The 18,786-nt window shown below is 32.8% G+C and overlaps 1 protein-coding gene across 2 annotated transcripts in view; it reads left to right on the top strand.

The window, feature by feature from the left end:
• The window catches only part of LOC126743287 (protein similar), a 99,191-nt gene extending 80,816 nt beyond the window's left edge, over positions 1–18,375 (top strand). For both annotated transcript variants that reach the window (XM_050450318.1, XM_050450316.1), the window contains exons 10-13: positions 5,895–6,258; positions 8,827–9,191; positions 15,181–15,429; positions 15,487–18,375. In XM_050450318.1, the coding sequence (XP_050306275.1) occupies positions 5,895–6,258; positions 8,827–9,191; positions 15,181–15,429; positions 15,487–15,567 (1,059 nt within the window). In that variant the 3' untranslated portion in view covers positions 15,568–18,375. The remainder of the gene's footprint in view (positions 1–5,894; positions 6,259–8,826; positions 9,192–15,180; positions 15,430–15,486) is intronic.
• Positions 18,376–18,786: the final 411 nt, after the last annotated feature.

The following is an 18,786-nucleotide window of genomic DNA, read 5'->3' as shown; positions in this document are numbered from 1 at the left end:
AACAGTTTTAAGGGTCCTTAAAGTTTAAATTTATTCGTAGTTGTTGCGCAACAAGACGCTCTTAATTCTTTATTAATAAAAGACGAAATTTGCTTGACCATAAGCAACTTTAACTTCTTTTTATCTGTTGCGCAACATTAAATTTATTGATTAAGCATGACATTAATATTGTTTTAGGGGCCTTTATTTAAAGCTTGAGTCACTTCTCATTTGTTGCGCAACTGAAAATTGCACAAACCTTGAACCAGTAATGAAAATATTGCGATAAGGGTCTCTAAAGATGGGATTTATTTACTTCTGTTAAGCAATAAACAACGAAAAATGTGAAGAGGAAAAAAGGTTTCAAGGGTGCCTTAAAGTTCATTTCTCCTCTATTTGTTGCGCAACAAAAGCATCCGAACATTGCGTTAATTTTTTATTATTAAAAGAAAAAAATCGTTACAAACATACGCAATTTTAACTTCTCTAAATCTGTTGCGCAACAAGAAAAAGGAAAATATCACGTAAATTTGTTGTAAATTTTTGTGTAATTTTAAAACACAATAAAATTACACAAAAATAGATTTAAAAAGGCAATTATTGTTTCAAGAGCTTGTAAAGCATGAATCACTTTCCCTGTTGCGCAACATGGCACAGTATAGGCTACACAAAATGGCATTAATACGGAATCAACAATACATTAAGTCAAGGGTCTTATAAAGTTTTTTTTTTAAATTTTTTGGTTGCGCAGCATTGAACGAAAAGTTTCACGTGCATGGTATTAATAAGTGAAACAATATATATATCGCGGGAAAAAATGTATTGAAGACTGAATTGATTTTCATCTGTTGCGCAACTCTAATGTTGCTTGCACAAACCTAAAAGCTCTTAAGTATAATTACATCTGTTACACAAGAAACAAAGAAAAATCCAAACAGAAAAAGTTTTACGGATCTCTACAGTTTAAGTTTATTCAGATTTGTTGCGCAACAAAACACTCTTAATTCTTTCTTAATAAGGGAAGACAATTTTCAAGGGTTTGCTTGCTTTTTTGCTCTATTGCTTCGACATAAGTAACTTTATTTTCTTTTTAACTGTTGCGCAACAGACTATGGAAATTGTTGCTTAAACATGTTATTAATAATGTTTCAAGGGTCTTTAATTAAAGCTTAAATCAGTTCTCATTTGTTGCACAACTTTAACGAAAATTGCACAAATCTTGAACTAGTAAAGAAAATATTGCTAAGGATCTCTAAAGCCTGGAACTTTTTGAAACCCCATTTTTATTTGTTGCGCAATAAAATTACACAAAAATTTTAGTAAGGAAATGATTGACTTAAAGGTGCACGAATTAAATTTTTTAATTAGAAGAAAATGTTTCGACAGTGTCAAGTTCTCGAAGGGACGCAACTTAATCTTGCTTTAATTTGTTGCGCAACAAGAAAAAGGAAAATATCACGTAAACTTTTCATGAAAATAAATAAAGAAAAAATTATATTTTTTTGAAACCTCATTTTTATTTGTTGCGCAATAAAATTACACAAATATTTTAGTAAGGAAATGATTGACTTAAAGGTGCACGAATTAAATTTTTTAATTAGAAGAAAATGTTTCGACAGTGTCAAGTTCTCGAAGAGACGCAATTTAAGCTTGCTTTAATTTGTTGCGCAACAAGAAAAGGGACATTTAAGGTAGTAGTACTAAAAGACAAAAAAGGTTTCAAGGGTCTCTTAAACTTCATTATTTGTTGCGCAACAAGAAAAAGGGACATGTAACGTAGTAGTATTACATTAGTAAGATTTCAGCAAGACTTCTTACGACTACACTTTCGTCTGTTGCGCAATAAACAATGTAACAAATTAGTAAAGGAAAATAATGTTTCAGGAGCCTTTGAGGCATAACTCTAATGTTATTTGTTATGCAACAAAAGACGCGACATGTCATACAAATATTGTAAGAATAAAAAAATGTTTGAACGGAAATTGCACAAATTTTGAACCAGTTAAGAAAATATTGCTTAAGCGTCTCGCAACTTTAAATGTTTGCAAATATGTTACGGAACAAACAAGGAAAAATGAAGACAGCGACAGTTTTAAGGGTCCTTAAAGTTTAAATTTATTCGTAGTTGTTGCGCAACAAGACGCTCTTAATTCTTTATTAATAAAAGACGGCATTTGCTTAACCATAAGCAACTTTAACTTCCTTTTATCTGTTGCGCAATATTAAATTTATTGCTTAAACATGCCATTAATATTGTTTTAGGGGCCTTCATTTAAAGCTTGAGTTACTTCTCATTTGTTGCGCAACTGAAAATTGCACAAACCTTGAACCAGTAATGAAAATATTGCGACAAGGGTCTCTAAAGATGGGATTTATTTACTTCTGTTAAGCAATAAACAACGAAAAATGTGAAGAGGAAAAAAGGTTTCAAGGGTGCCTTAAAGTTCATTTCTCCTCTATTTGTTGCGCAACAAGAAAAAGAAAAATATCACGTAAATTTTTTATAAAAATAATTAAACAAAAAAATTTTATTTGTTGAAACCTCATTTTTATTTGTTGCCCAATAAAATTACACAAAAATAGATTTAAAAAGGAAATTATTGTTTCAAGAGCTTGTAAAGCATGAATCACTTTCCCTGTTGCGCAACATGGCACAGTATAGGCTACACAAAATGGCATTAATACGGAATCAACAATACATTAAGTCAAGGGTCTTATAAAGATTTTTTTTTTAATTTTTTGGTTGCGCAGCATTGAACGAAAATTTTCACGTGCATGGTATTAATAAGTGAAACAATATATATATCGCGGGAAAAAATGTATTGAAAACTGACTTGGTTTTCCTCTGTTGCGCAACTCTAATGTTGCTTGCACAAACCTAAAAGCTCTTAAGTATAATTACATCTGTTACACAAGAAACAAAGAAAAATCCAAACAGAAAAAGTTTTACGGATCTCTACAGTTTAAGTTTATTCGGATTTGTTGCGCAACAATACACTCTTAATTCTTTCTTAATAAGGGAAGAAAATTTTCAAGGGTTTGCTTGCTTTTTTGCTCTATTGCTTGGACATAAGCAACTTTATTTTTTTTTTATCTGTTGCGCAACAGACTATGGAAATTGTTGCTTAAACATGTTATTAATAATGTTTCAAGGGTCTTTAATTAAAGCTTGAATCATTTTTCATTTGTTGCACAACTTAAACGAAAATTGCACAACTCTTGAACTAGTAAAGAGAATATTGCTAACGATCTCTAAAGCCTGGAACTTTTTGAAACCCCATTTTTATTTGTTGCGCAATAAAATTACACAAAAATTTTAGTAAGGAAATGATTGACTTAAAGGCGCTCTTAATTCTTTATTAATAAAAGACGAAATTTGCTTGACCATAAGCAACTTTAACTTCTTTTTATCTGTTGCGCAACATTAAATTTATTGATTAAACATGACATTAATATTGTTTTAGGGGCCTTTATTTAAAGCTTGAGTCACTTCTCATTTGTTGCGCAACTGAAAATTGCACAAACCTTGAACCAGTAATGAAAATATTGCGACAAGGGTCTCTAAAGATGGGATTTATTTACTTCTGTTAAGCAATAAACAACGAAAAATGTGAAGAGGAAAAAAGGTTTCAAGGGTGCCTTAAAGTTCATTTCTCCTCTATTTGTTGCGCAACAAAAGCATCCGAACATTGCGTTAATTTTTTATTATTAAAAGAAAAAAATCGTTACAAACATACGCAATTTTAACTTCTCTAAATCTGTTGCGCAACAAGAAAAAGGAAAATATCACGTAAATTTGTTGTAAATTTTTGTGTAATTTTAAAACACAATAAAATTACACAAAAATAGATTTAAAAAGGAAATTATTGTTTCAAGAGCTTGTAAAGCATGAATCACTTTCCCTGTTGCGCAACATGGCACAGTATAGGCTACACAAAAATGGCATTAATACGGAATCAACAATACATTAAGTCAAGGGTCTTATAAAGACTTTTTTTTTTAATTTTTGGTTGCGCAGCATTGAACGAAAAGTTTCACGTGCATGGCATTAATAAGTGAAACAATATATATATCGCGGGAAAAAATGTATTGAAGACTGAATTGGTTTTCATCTGTTGCGCAACTCTAATGTTGCTTACACAAACCTGAAAGCTCTTAAGTATAATTACATTTGTTACACAAGAAACAAGGAAAAATCCAAACAGAAAAAGTTTTAAGGGTCTCTACAGTTTAAGTTTATTCGGATTTGTTGCGCAACAAAACACTCTTAATTCTTTCTTAATAAGGGAAGAAAATTTTCAAGGGTTTGCTTGCTTTTTTGCTTTATTTCTTGGACATAAGCAACTTTATTTTCTTTTTATCTGTTGCGCAACAGACTATGGAAATTGTTCCTTAAACATGTTATTAATAATGTTTCAAGGGTCTTTAATTAAAGCTTGAATCATTTTTCATTTGTTGCACAACTTTAACGAAAATTGCACAAATCATGAACTAGCAAAGAAAATATTGCTAAGGATCTCTAAAGCCTGGAACTTTTTGAAACCCCATTTTTATTTGTTGCGCAATAAAATCACACAAAAATTTTAGTAAGGAAATGATTGACTTAAAGGTGCACGAATTTAATTTTTTTCTTAATTAGAAGAAAATGTTTCAACAGTGTCAAGTTCTCGGAGGGACGCAACTTAAACTTGCTTTAATTTGTTGCGCAACAAGAAAAAGGAAAATATCACGTAAACTTTTCATGAAAATAAATAAAGAAAAAATTATATTTTTTTGAAACCTCATTTTTATTTGTTGCGCAATAAAATTACACAAATATTTTAGTAAGGAAATGATTGACTTAAAGGTGCACGAATTAAATTTTTTAATTAGAAGAAAATGTTTCGACAGTGTCAAGTTCTCGAAGAGACGCAATTTAAGCTTGCTTTAATTTGTTGCGCAACAAGAAAAGGGACATTTAAGGTAGTAGTACTAAAAGACAAAAAAGGTTTCAAGGGTCTCTTAAACTTCATTATTTGTTGCGCAACAAGAAAAAGGGACATGTAACGTAGTAGTATTACATTAGTAAGATTTCAGCAAGACTTCTTACGACTACACTTTCGTCTGTTGTGCAATAAACAATGTAACAAGTTAGTAAAGGAAAATAATGTTTCAGGAGCCTTTGAGGCATAACTCTAATGTTATTTGTTATGCAACAAAAGACGCGACATGTCATACAAATATTGTAATTTAAAAAAAAATTTTTAAACAGAAATTGCACAAACCTTAAACCAATCAAGAAAATGTTGCTTGAGCGTCTCTAAAGTATGAATTTATTTACATTTATTATGCAACAAACAACGAAAATGTAAGAAACAAAGGTTTTAAGGGTTTTTTATCTGTTGCGCAACAAGATTTTCTTATTAATAAGAGAAAAATGTTTCAAAGTCTCAAACGCTTAGAAGTACACAAATTCAGCTTGGTTTAGTTTGTTGCACTACAAAAACTGGCACATGTAACATACATTTTGAACTAGTAAGGTTTATCATTATTTTTCATGAAAACATGTTCATTTGTTGCGCGACAATACACACAAATGTTGCATTAATAAAAAAAAAATTTCAAGCGCTTTGGCGTACACAACTTACACTTTCTTTAGTATGTTGCGCTACAAGAACGTGATGACGGTGGGGACATGTAACGTGAATTTTGTACTAATAAGACTTAATCAATATTTTTCATGAGCACATTGTGCGACAAGGCACACAAATGTTGCATTAATAAAACAAAAGTTTCAACGGGCTCTAAAACTTGAATTTCTTCTCTTCTGTGTTGCGCATCATCTTACTGCTCTAAAGCTTGAATTTATACTGCTGAGTTGCGCAACGCAACTTGTTGCGTCAAAACCACTGAATAACGAAATATCTCACTTCCAGAGCTCGGACTGTAGCATACCCTCCCTGTGTAGCCCAAACTCCTCACTCCTCGACGAAGAGATGTCCACGTTCATGTCCCTCCAAGTGGAAGACGAAACTGACCTGGTGATGAAGGCACCGTACATCCCGATGAATTTATCTGATGATCTTCCATTACTGGGCGATCTGATGTGGAACCAGAACGAGAAGAATCACCATGGGGGAGGTTCTACGCTTGCGCAGATGTTGGGTACCAACGGGGCAAGTAAACGAACCGGGAAGTGTACGGATCGTGGTGGAGGAGGAGGAGGTGGGGGAGGGAGAGGAAGAGGGATGATCATGATGGAGGATTCCAGAACGGAGATGTACGACGACAGTGAGAAAAGTAAGTTGAGTTATTGACCTTTAATGCGTGTAAAATTAAGAAATTACACTTTTCTTATTTACTGAAGTGAACCCCGAGGCAACGATAAGTGCTAATAGAAAAACCGCTTATCGACGAACCAGTTTTTAACGGTTAAAGGAGCCTAATTAATTGGGTAAACCCTGATTACCTGATGGTAAAAGTGCGCCCTCCTATCTCAGTTACTATTTGATTATTTACATATGAAACCGAGATTGTTTATAAATAATCCTGACCCCGTCGAGGGGCCAATTACGTAAATTTGAGCGTTTGTTTTCGGGTAAATGCGTCAGAGTTGCATTAAATAAATAATCAGGAAGAGGATTGAATGGTCCAAGGTCCGGACCACACTGGATTTTGTCAGAAAATATGTTTTCGAGGCGCTTTTAAAGGAAATTGAATTTTCAGCACAAAAATTCTGTACAATTTTTCTCAGAAAATGGGTAGTCTTGTCCAGGTACTCCTAGTTTTTTTTTTAAGTGTTTGATGTGTCTCCTTATATCTCTGATGCATTTTTGAAAATTTGTACACGTATTCTCTGAACAATTTGGTTGGACACCTATTTCAGCGTTTTTCCAAATTCGTACAAAATTTCGAAAAAAAAAATTTTTTTCGAAAATAATGATTTTTTCCTTTAATTATCCGACACTATGTTTATAACTCAAAAAATTGACCAGATGCAATTTTGAAAATTTGTACACACATTCCTTGGATAATTTGGTTGGACACCTATTTCAGCGTTTTTTCAAATTCGTACAAAATTTTGGAAAAAAAATTTTTTTTCGAAAATAATGATTTTTTCCTTTAATTATCCGACACTATGTTTATAATTCAAAAAATTGACTAGATACAGTTTTGAAAACTAGTGCACATATTCTCTGGACAATTTGGTTGGACACCTATTTCAGTGTTTTTCAAAATTCTTACAAGATTTTGAAAAAAAAATATTTTTTGAAAAAATTGATTTTTTCTTTCTAATTATTCGACACAATGTTTATAACTCAAAAAATTGACTAGATGCAGTTTTGAAAACTTGTACACATATTCTCTGGACAATTTCATTGGACACCTATTTCAGTGTTTTTCCAGATTCGTACAAGATTTTAAAAAAAAAATATTTTTTGAAAAAATTGATTTTTTCTTTCTAATTATTCGACACAATGTTGATAACTCAAAAAATTGACCAGATGCAATTTTGAAAATTTGTACACACATTCCTTGGACAATTTGGTTGGACACCTATTTCAGCGTTTTTCCAAATTCGTACAAAATTTTGGAAAAAAATTTTTTTTTCGAAAATAATGATTTTTTCCTTTAATTATCCGACACTATGTTCATAATTCAAAAAATTGACTAGATACAGTTTTGAAAACTAGTGCACATATTCTCTGGACAATTTGGTTGGACACCTATTTCAGCGTTTTTCCAAATTCGTACAAAATTTTGGAAAAAAAATTTTTTTTCGAAAATAATGATTTTTTCCTTTAATTATCCGACACTATGTTCATAATTCAAAAAATTGACTAGATGCAATTTTGAAAACTTGTACACATATTCTCTGGACAATTTCATTGGACACCTATTTCAGTGTTTTTCAAAATTCGTACAAGATTTTGAAAAAAAAAATATTTTTTGAAAAAATTGATTTTTTCTTTCTAATTATTCGACACAATGTTGATAACCCAAAAAATTGACCAGATGCAATTTTGAAAATTTGTACACACATTCCTTGGACAATTTGGTTGGACACCTATTTCAGCGTTTTTCCAAATTCGTACAAAATTTTGAAAAAAAAATTTTTTTTCGAAAATAATGATTTTTTCCTTTAATTATCCGACACTATGTTTATAATTCAAAAAATTGACTAGATGCAATTTTGAAAACTTGTACACATAATCTCTGGACAATTTCATTGGACACCTATTTCAGTGTTTTTCAAAATTCGTTCCAGATTTTGAAAAAAAAATATTTTTTGAAAAAATTGATTTTTTTCTAAATATTTGACACAATGTTCATAACTCACAAAATTTACCAAATACCATTTTGAAAATTTGTACACATAAAACACATGATTCCTATTAATTAAAAAAAAATAAATCGCGTTCCTACAATTCCTCTTTTCGGGTTTTTTCCCTAAAAAATTCATTGCTTCCCAATTTATTTACCATGAAAATAAGAAAAATTCAGGTTTTTCTTATTGCACCCATTCAAATCATCAACGATGTTTTTATTTTACGTTTTCATAGTCATTTGTCACAGGTGACGTTTTGTTTAAAAATGACGTTAATACTGGGACATGACGTTGACCCTTGACATAAGGGAGAACATTTTCATTTGACATTAGTGTGTAAGGAGGGCGTGGCTGGTAATCGGTTAATTCACAGACCAGACCTTCAGTGTAAGCAGTACGAAATTAACCGCATTTCTGGTTGTCTTGACGCAACCAGCTGGCAAACGGTTAATCCACTGACAAATGACGTTTATGAGGGACATTATTGCCCAAACATGAAAATGATATAAAACTAATCTGAGATTTCTGTTTTATTTCAGATTTACCGATACGCAGCAGCTGGAGCACAAAACTGAGTCCGAAACTAGAAATGGACAGTGTAGGTCAAATGGACCGGTCGCCGTCGGTCGCTTTGAAACGGTCTCACGCCGGCAACCAGCAGCACAACCAGACGGCGACCAGCAACAACTTTGACCACAACCACCACCAATCGAAACGGATAAAAAGCGAACCGAAAGAGAAAATGTCCTCGGAACTGTTTCACCAGTTGATCTCGAACAACCACCAACGTGGTGGTGGTGGTGGTGGTCGACCGGGTCGGAATAAAAGCGATTGGTTAAGAGATACCGGGGGCAAAGCCGCTTGTATATCGCAACCGAGCGAGAGCGTCTTAATGAATTTATTGGTAAGCGGTTTCGATATTCGCGCCGGTTACATATGCCTCGCCCCGACCAAGTCGAAACGATGAGCTCCACTTCTGTAGTTTGTTTATTTTTTTTTTGTTTTGGCAACGTCGCTTCTTCCGTGTTTATTTGTTCTGTTTATTTGGTTTGGTTATTAGTGACAGTGACTTGCCAGTGATGGGAGGAGGAAGCCGAGCAACAAACAGATCTTCTTAATTATTTAAAGCTGTGATTACGTGAGACTAAGACGGACGTTGATTGATGTTGTTATTATTGTTGTTGTTGTTATGAAGGTGCGAGAAAAGAAAATAAGAAAATAGGAGAGGTTCTGGCTGGATTTACATTTTTATTTCTGGAACTAACATATTTATTTTATGTATTCATATTTGACATATTCTTTTTTTTTATTTAAAGAATGTTCCATACAAAAAAAAATTATTCGGCTAACGCTTAATAATGGCAGCACCGCGACTCAATGTGCTGTCTACAAGTCTCCCTGTTACTCGAAGGTTTGTATCTGGTTGTCATTCACTGTTTGAATACAGCACATTGAACCGCGACTGTGTTGCCAAATAAGTTCCTTGTAGAGGAAATTACGTCAGATTGTCGTTTATTATGAACTGATTTAAAAATCAAATAAATAATGGGTAATTCCACGGTTCAATGTGCTGACTACAAATATTATTGTTAATCGTATGGAAAAATGACTTCAGTAAAATGTATTCTTAAGACTGGATGGTGAATGACGCTTAGAGGGCCTGTAGAACTACGTATAAACGATATAACCCAACTTTTTAACTTATCGCCGTGGTTTAATATGCTGTTCGCAAGCCTTGCCGTTAACCTCACTTTTATTTAATGACAGTTGACAGATTGTAAAACTGAGCATAGGTGACGTTTATTGACAAGTGACAGATGGACGAGACAAAATGGCGAAACCTAGACAAATTTGAATTGTAGCTCAAATAAACCCTTTATTTTAGGATATTAATTAGACATATCAGTATAGTAGTCATTTCGAACTGTACATCTCCCTTTGTATGTTACACTGGAAAAAGTGTATGTTCCAAAGTACAAGGTGCTGGCAAAGGCTCGATTACTGCCCAATAAAATGCAACAAAATACAATAATGTAACGAACTAATTAATGCTGTACATATACTATGAAATTATTCTATATAGTAAAAGAAATGCTGTTTTTTTAGTATGTAGATGTGAAAAGTTAGTCTCCGATTATTTCAAAAAGTAGTTTAACTATACTCTTTTTCAGAAGTGTGTAGAGCAATAAAACCTCATTAGGTATGCAAAAGTGGTACCTGGTGATCCACCAATATTTTATGCCACTACCTTAGTTGGGTATTAGTTTCAATGTAAAATTCTTGCTTTTCGTTGAATGCACGTAGTGCCACCCGATTTTGGGTCAATTTATGAGTTTTGCCCATTGTTACCCACTGATAAACATTGAAAATGGTTCGCCAAAGGCGTGCAACTGGGACTTGTTTTTTACCTTATAATTAATGTACTTAAATGCTATTTTATTTTAGAAAGTTACTTTTGTTTAAATGGAATAATATATTTTTTTCACAAATTTATTGAACATAATATGTAGAGTAAACCAGAGAGTAAAAATGGAGGTAGAATACCTCCATTTTTTAAATATTGGGATAATAATATTGTGATTACACTACAGCGTAGCAGTGACCACTAACGTTTAAAATATGATTTAAAAGTATTTATAGTCTGTATATATTACCTGACCCCATTTTTGCATATTACAAAGCGTTAAAAGATAGGTACCTATACAAAAGGATTAAAAGTATTTATTTAGTATTTAATCTCTTTCAAAATAAAGGGATTTAATCCGTGAAAATTAAATTCATAAATATTATAAGTACCTGCGCCTATGAACTACCACGAAATGTAGCCAAACAGAACGGAATTCCCCAGTTTATTGCTCTATACACTTCTGAAATAGAGTATAGTTGTAGTTCGCCATTAGTAACCCCCCTGACGCTCTCTAGTTCATTCTAGCACATTCCATACTACGCAGAAAATTCGGTCATTTGGTCACAGAAATTGTCCATTCATCAGTAGAGATTTGGTTATTTTTTGGATCTAGTTATTATTTATAATATTGGCACACTTGGTAAAAATTATATAAAATTTCTCCGTTTTCTAACTTCACTTTCAATACCACTCGTTGTAAGTCCTTCAGAGTTATTTTTGCAATGTTGTCATACTTGACGTGAACATCATTACAAGGATCGTTCTAATAAAGTCAATCAAGCAAGTACCGAACTGCAACGTTGCCTCATGTTTTTTGACGTGTGCCAATGTTATTGACTGAATTTATGCAAAAAAAAAATGACGTAATCGAATTCTAGGAGGGGGTTATTGCGAACTAGGAAAACAAAAATGGCCGCCTATAACTAGATTTTCTTACCGTCCTAGGGTGCGTCTAACTTAATTGCGTAATTGCGTAAAAAAAATATTGTTACTTTTAAAAAAAAAGTTCTATTTATCCAGTGTTGTCATATTTCATAGATTCTAGATATCGTGGGGAAATATATATATGTATAATATTTAAATCTAAATGTCTATTATATTCATTCTCGATGGTGCCTAATACACGTTGATAATTTTTTTTTAAATATTTAAGCGGTCGTTTTCCTGGAAAACTTTACTCAGGTATACATATATAAATAAAAACAATATAAGGGAAGACTGTGTTATATTTTATATACAGTTGATTTCGTTTTAATAAATGAACAATAAATACAATGTCATATTAAACGTGAGTACGTTGAAATCCGCAATTTTTCTTATTATCGTGAAATTTCGGGAGAGGATGGGGATTTTCACTTGCTCACTGTCTATTTTATTACAGCAATAACGTGTCACCTTTTATAAAGGTTACACCTTGAAAAATTATTATTATAGCCTAATTTGTTGTTGTTGTTAATAAAGTGAATTCAAGTACATTTTCTTGTTTTATTAATTATGAAATCATCTTTGCCATAGTTTTTCCTTAGATTCCGGAAATATTATTAGCATTGGCAACCCTGCATTGCACGGTACTATTTTATAGTTCAAGTGCTAATTGTGTAATTTCAAATAGAACAGTATATTGCATTTTTTAAATAGTATAAACAATAATTATTTTATAAAAGCGCTTGGACTATTATATTGTGCTGCTCCTTAAACAATCCTGAGAAATAGAATGTGTTAGAGCGAGAAAATGATATTGTGGCTTTATTGTAACCGATCCCTAGACAAAGACAACGCTGTCGAATAACCATGCGTTAGAAAAAGAGAGAACATATTGTCAGGGGTCCTGTTTTATAGTTCAAGTACTAATGATTAAATTTTGAATTTATTTTACGCTGTATTGAATTTTTTCTATAACGTAAGTTTGTCTAAAAACGCCTGGACTATTATATTTTTTCTTTTAAACAATATTGCAAATTTATTAACGGGCGGGCCTTATTTTGTAGTCCAGGTACTAATGACCTAATTTTAAGTTTAATTTATTATAAAATGTGATGTATTTTAAGAATGTAGGTAATTTGAATGAAAACACTTGGACTATTATTTTCTGTTCTTATCAAGAAGCTGAATGAGTTAGAGCGAGAAAGCGATACTGTAAGATGAGCGGTTTTGTGATAAACATTCCCTAGAAAAAGACAACACTGTCAAATAACTGTGTGTTAGAGAAAGAGAAAATATTAACACGTGGCCTTATTTTATAGTCCAGGTACCTAATGATATAATTTTCAATTTATTTCATTTTAAATGCAAATCATTTGTATAAAAACCCCTAGACTATTATATTTTGTTCTTTAAACAATACCAAGATTATTTTAGTGTACGTATTGAATTTTTGAAATAATACAAGTAATTTTTATAAAAACGCCTGGACTATATTTTACCCATGATACTAAACCTTGAATGTGTTAGAGCAAGAAAGTGATATTGTGATAGGCGTGGCTTTATTGTAAACAATCGTTAGACAAGGACAACACTTATAATAGTCCAGGTTCTATAGATATAATTTGAAAAAATTTATTGAATTTTTATTGCAAGTAATTTGTGTGAAAACGCCTGGACTATTATATTTTGTCTTTTAAGTAATACTGAAAAATTGCATGTGTTAGAGCGAGAAGGTGATATTGTGATAGGCGTGGATTTGTTAAAAACTGTCTTTAGACTAAGACAACACTGAAAATAACATCAGGAGGCTGTATTTTATAGTCCAGGCGCCTAATAATCTAATTTTGAATTTATTTTCAATTTTTTAAATAGTGTAAGTAATTTTTATAAAAACGCCTGGACTATTAATTATTTTATCCTTGATACTAAACCCAGAAACTGAATGTGTTAGAGTGAGAAAGTGATATTGTGATAGGCGTGGCTTTATTGTAAACAATCGTTAGACAAGGACAACACTTATAATAGTACGGGTTCTATAGATATAATTTGAAAAAATTTATTGAATTTTTAGTGCAAGTAATTTGTGTAAAAACGCCTGGACTATTATATTTTGTCTTTTAAGTAATACTGAAAAATTGCATGTGTTAGAGCGAGAAGGTGATATTGTGATAGGCGTGGATTTGTTAAAAACTGTCTTTAGACAAAGATAACAATAATAATTGTGCGTTAGAGAAAGAGAAACATTTTTATGGGGAGGCCTTATTATAATATAGTCCAGGCACTAATGATATATAATTTTTTTAAACGTTTTGAATTCTTTAAATAGTGTAAGTAAGTTGTATGAAAACGCCTGGGCTATTATATTTTGGCTTCACTGCGTAACTGAATGTGTTAGAGAGAGAAGGAGATATTGTGAAAGGCGCCTCTTTGTTGTAAATGGTCTTTAGACAAAGACAACACTGAAAATAACATCAGGAGGCTGTATTTTATAGTCCAGGTGCCTAAAGATATAATTTTGAATTTATTTTCAATTTTTTAAATAGTGTAAGTGATTTGTATAAAAACGCTTGGACTATTATATTTTGCTGTTTAATCAATACCGAAATTGAATGTGTCTAAGCGAGAAAACGATATCGTGAATAACTGTGTTAGAGAAAGAGAGAACATATTATCGTGCGGCTTTATTCTATAGTCCAGGTACCAATGATATAATTTTGACTTTTTAGTTGAATATTTATAAAAAGACCGTCTCCATGATAAACAAACAAGGATCGTAGGTAGTGTGCTCTTCATATGATAGATGTAAATAAATAAAAAATCAGTTGGCTGCCCTGTTTACCCTTAACGAGCTACTAGTTTGACGTCACAATGTCCACAAAAATTAAATAAATAATTAACAAGAGATAAATTAAACTGCCATGGACCTTTACAGTAGAATTTTCGGCAACGTTGTAATTCGATGTTTAAATTGCTAGAGTCGGTAACTTAAAGCAATTCCCTGCGAAAATCTAGCGAGTCAGGACGTGCCATATTGCGACGTTGCCAACGTGTCAACAGTTTCTGAAGATTCAAATACTTTCTTGGAAAATAAAGGCTGTTTTATTGCAGACAATGTTGCCAGGTCTACATTGATAATGGTCCTAGTTTTGTTAGAAGCCTGTAAAATAAATAAAATTAAATTGGGGTGTTTAATTTGGGGTAATTAAATTGAGGTGTCCATTGTAGGCATTCAAAGGGTCGTAGTGCGCTGTGCATATGATAATAAATTAATAAAACATTAGGTGTCAAACAAGAAACGTTAAAAGGCTAATAAATCACAAATGGCTAGAAGCGGCAACATAGAAATCTGTAAAATTTGATGCAGCGGGCCATGATAAGTTATGACGTAATGCGACGTTGCCAACATGTATGTTTTGTGGCATTAAAAAGCCGTTACGGGCGAGGCATATTACGTAATCACGCTTTATTAAGTCATTTGTTATAAATCTATACAGGGTGAACGATTATGGTGCATGTTATGATTATGATACATGAGCAGAACTAACAGTTGTTTCAAAATTAGGAAAATACTCCTCCAGACTCCCCCTCGCCTCCGCCCCTACTGGACAACGAGACTCAGAAAATGGAAATAGAGATGGACCTGACCACGCCCCTCTTCGCAGCAAAAAAGCGAATGTTGCAACAACGCGAGAAGCAAAAACAGGTGGAGGAGAGCAGGAGGAACCTGATCAGGAAGAATTCGTTGTCCTTGTTGGACCCGGAGGCGACCAGCGTGGCCTCCTTGCTGGATCTGACACAGCAGGACTGTGAGGTTCGTTTAACAGAGCGCGAGACAGCGTTGCCAAACCTGAACTTTTTTCGTTTGCAGGTGAACGCCCCGGTAAACAGCAGCTCCCTGTTGCAGGGCGAGGAGCTATTGAAAGCGCTGGAAGTTGCGCAGCTGATGTAGCTAGGGGAGTCGGTAGCCGAGTCCTCGAAGCTGAACTCGGCGCCGCCGTCACCACGTCGAGAGTTTGAAATTCAATTGTTCACAGTGGAGGGGGAACTTGTCAGTGTACAAAATTTCAAGGTCGTTTTAGGTGACCCGGTTGTCGCGTAAATGGAGGATTGCTCAATAGTTTTATGGAAAGAAAAGGGGGAGGGGGTTTTTTGGCGGCACTTTTGAAAACTGACTTCTTTGAGTTTTTTGTTTTATGTGATTATCTTTGATCGTTTTGGTGATATTCTGGTTTTTGTGTAAATAAGTGTTGAGCACCACAAAAGTTTTCGTAATTGAAAGAAACGGTTTGGGGCTAAAACAAGATATGTAAATTGATTATCGATTAATAAAGAGCTTTTGGTTTCATTTCGTTATCTTTAATAGTTTTCAAGATAATTCGATTTTTTTGTGAGGTTAAGTTTGTCCAACTCCAATCAGCAACCTTCCACAAAAGTTTCTATAACTCAAAATCTTTTGAATCAATCAGTTTGATGCTTAAATATGATTTGTAGAGTGATTATTATTTATTAAGATACTTTTGGGTTTATTGTAATATCTTAAATAGTTTTCAAGATATTTCGGTTTTTGTGAGGTTAAGTTTCCTTAATTTGCTTTTTTCTCGTGTCTGGAAGTTCTTTTTATTTTAGGTTGTTTCAATTTTATTCCAGGTACTTGCTCGCCTAAGTTCTCTGTTAATAAACAAATGAACCTCAAGTGCCTGGAATAATTTTGTTTTTATTCCAGGCATTTGATCACTTGAATTCCCTGATATTCCCACTTAATAAACAAATGGACCTTGAGTGCCTGGAATAATTCTGCTTTTATTCCAGGCATTTGATCATCTAAGATCCCTGTCTTGAAAAACAAATGAAGCACAAATACCTGGAAGAATTTTGTCATTATTCCAGGCAGTTGATCACCTAAATTCCCTAATATTCCCATTTAAAAAAACAAATGAACCTCAAATGCCTGGAATAATTTTGTTATTATTCCAGGCAATTGATCACTTCCTTGATAGTCCCATTTAATAAACAAATGAACCTTGAGTGCCTGGAATAATTTTGTTTTTATTCCAGGCAGTTGATCATCTAAATTCCCTGATATCCCCACCTAAAAAACAAATGAAGCGCCTGGAATAATTTTGTTTTTATTCCAGGCATTTGATCACTTAAATTCCCTGATATTCCTACTTAATAAATAAATAAACCTCGAGTGCCTGGAATAACTTTGTTGTTATTCCAGGCCCTTTGTCACCTAAGTTCTCTGTTATTCCTTTTTTAAAAAACAAATAAACCACAAATACTTGGAAGCACCCTGTTCCTATTCCAGGCAGTTGATTACCTAGGCTGCTTGATATTTCCATTAAAAAAAAAAAACAAATCAATTTTCTCTTTATTCCAGGCAGTTGATCACGTGAATTCCCTAATATTCCCTTTTAAAAAACAAACCTTCCAGGTAGTTGTTCACTTAAATTTCCTAATACTTCTACCAAAAACAAAAGAACCTCAAATGCCTGGAAGAATTTTGTCCTTATTCCAGGCAGTTAGTCGATCACCTAAATTTCCTAATATTCCCACTAAAAAAAACAAATTCCTGGAAGAATTCCCTTTTTATTCCAGACACTTGATCGCCTCAATTCCCGCTTTTTTCATCACCAAATTGCTCTTTAATAAATCAAAATTGTCTGAAATCACAGTAGGCGTCGACTACAACGCTTCACTTTTCTCCGCTAGATGCGTCGTGCCTGTTTAAATTTTCAAAAGGGCCGCCAAAAGAACTAAGAGAGACGTTTTTTGAGACTGCGCAGGTGTCTTATAGTAGAGGTTAAGCAACGAAGAGAGCATTTACGTGCAATATATTTTCAACTAAAACGATTTTTGACCGTAAGATGGCAGTATCTGTAAGCATTCCAATTGTTATTCACGACCAACCAAAGATTCACTTCATTATCGCTTCATGGTAGGACCGGTTTGTTTTATCTTGGTTTTCTGCACTCATGTCATGTTTTTTGTACATTTACACCCGCCCATCCATAAAAAGACATTTTAACCGATATTTATTTATTAAAAAATGGAATAGCGTAAAGAGGGAGGCAGTGGGCCCTTATATCTGGTTGTTCTTATCTTGCTTGGTATTTAAGAGTCTCACTTTATTACCGGTATTTTCAAGCTCTCTTTTTAACCGACATTTTGTTCGGCCATTTTTTTTTCTGCTTGATAGCTTAGTGTCAAGTGTCACTTAAACTGTTTGTTTAGAATACTGCCATAGTTATATCATATTATATATATATATATATATATAAATATATTAGAGAGATTAAGTAACAGATTTTTAGCATTTATTTTTAACATATTATGTGTATGTACTACGCTTTATATATATACATAAGTATTTGAAATTGGGTCTGTATCACGTTTAGACTTAATTTGAGACACTCGGTATATTATGATATAAATAGATAGAGTTATATGTATGTAGGTTAAGCGATCGCAATAAAATGTTTTATCTTTTGTTGATTATATAAAAAAAAAATTGTGCAAAATCGAATACTTTTCGTTTCTATGTTCGTAGGACCCGAAATAGGGACATAAATCCTGTAGGAGTGTTTCTTAGGTGCTCAGGTTATTTCGCTATTTAAAGCATTTGCAAATTACATTTTTTTTTTTAATACATGATGCCTATATAAAGTAAGTTTTAGCGTATAAGGTGTGTTAATCGTTAAAGTGTAAGTTTTCGGGATTAGAACGGACAAATTAATAAAAATGTATTCAGTGGGAACGTAGTATTGTTTCATTTCTAACCTGAAAGCCTTAAAGATAAGAATTAAATAAAAAATTAACATGAATTTCAAATTCAAATCGAAAAGAATTAAATTGAGGACATTTGTACATGAAGGGATTAAGAATAAAGAAACTGCTGGGTAACAAACGCCATGTTTTACATATTTAAACTATTAGTTGTTTAACTCGAAAAATTCATCCATTGGGCAGTGTGAATAAAAACTTAGCTTTTGCTTTTAGTATGCAGTATAAGCTTTAGCTTTTACTAGGTAGATTTAGCTTTTGCTAATAGCATTTGTTGAAATTGAATTGAATAACATTTTGCTTTTACTTACTAGCAAAAGCTAGATATTTTAAGTATTTCTTATTTGGTAAATCATTCAAAGAAAAATGTTTTTATTCTGATAAG

The sequence above is a fragment of the Anthonomus grandis genome, chromosome 12 (assembly GCF_022605725.1).
Source record: "Anthonomus grandis grandis chromosome 12, icAntGran1.3, whole genome shotgun sequence".
Lineage (NCBI taxonomy): Eukaryota > Metazoa > Arthropoda > Insecta > Coleoptera > Curculionidae > Anthonomus > Anthonomus grandis.
The sequence above is the reverse complement of the archived record's forward strand: the minus strand, read 5'-3'. Positions and strand labels throughout refer to the sequence as shown.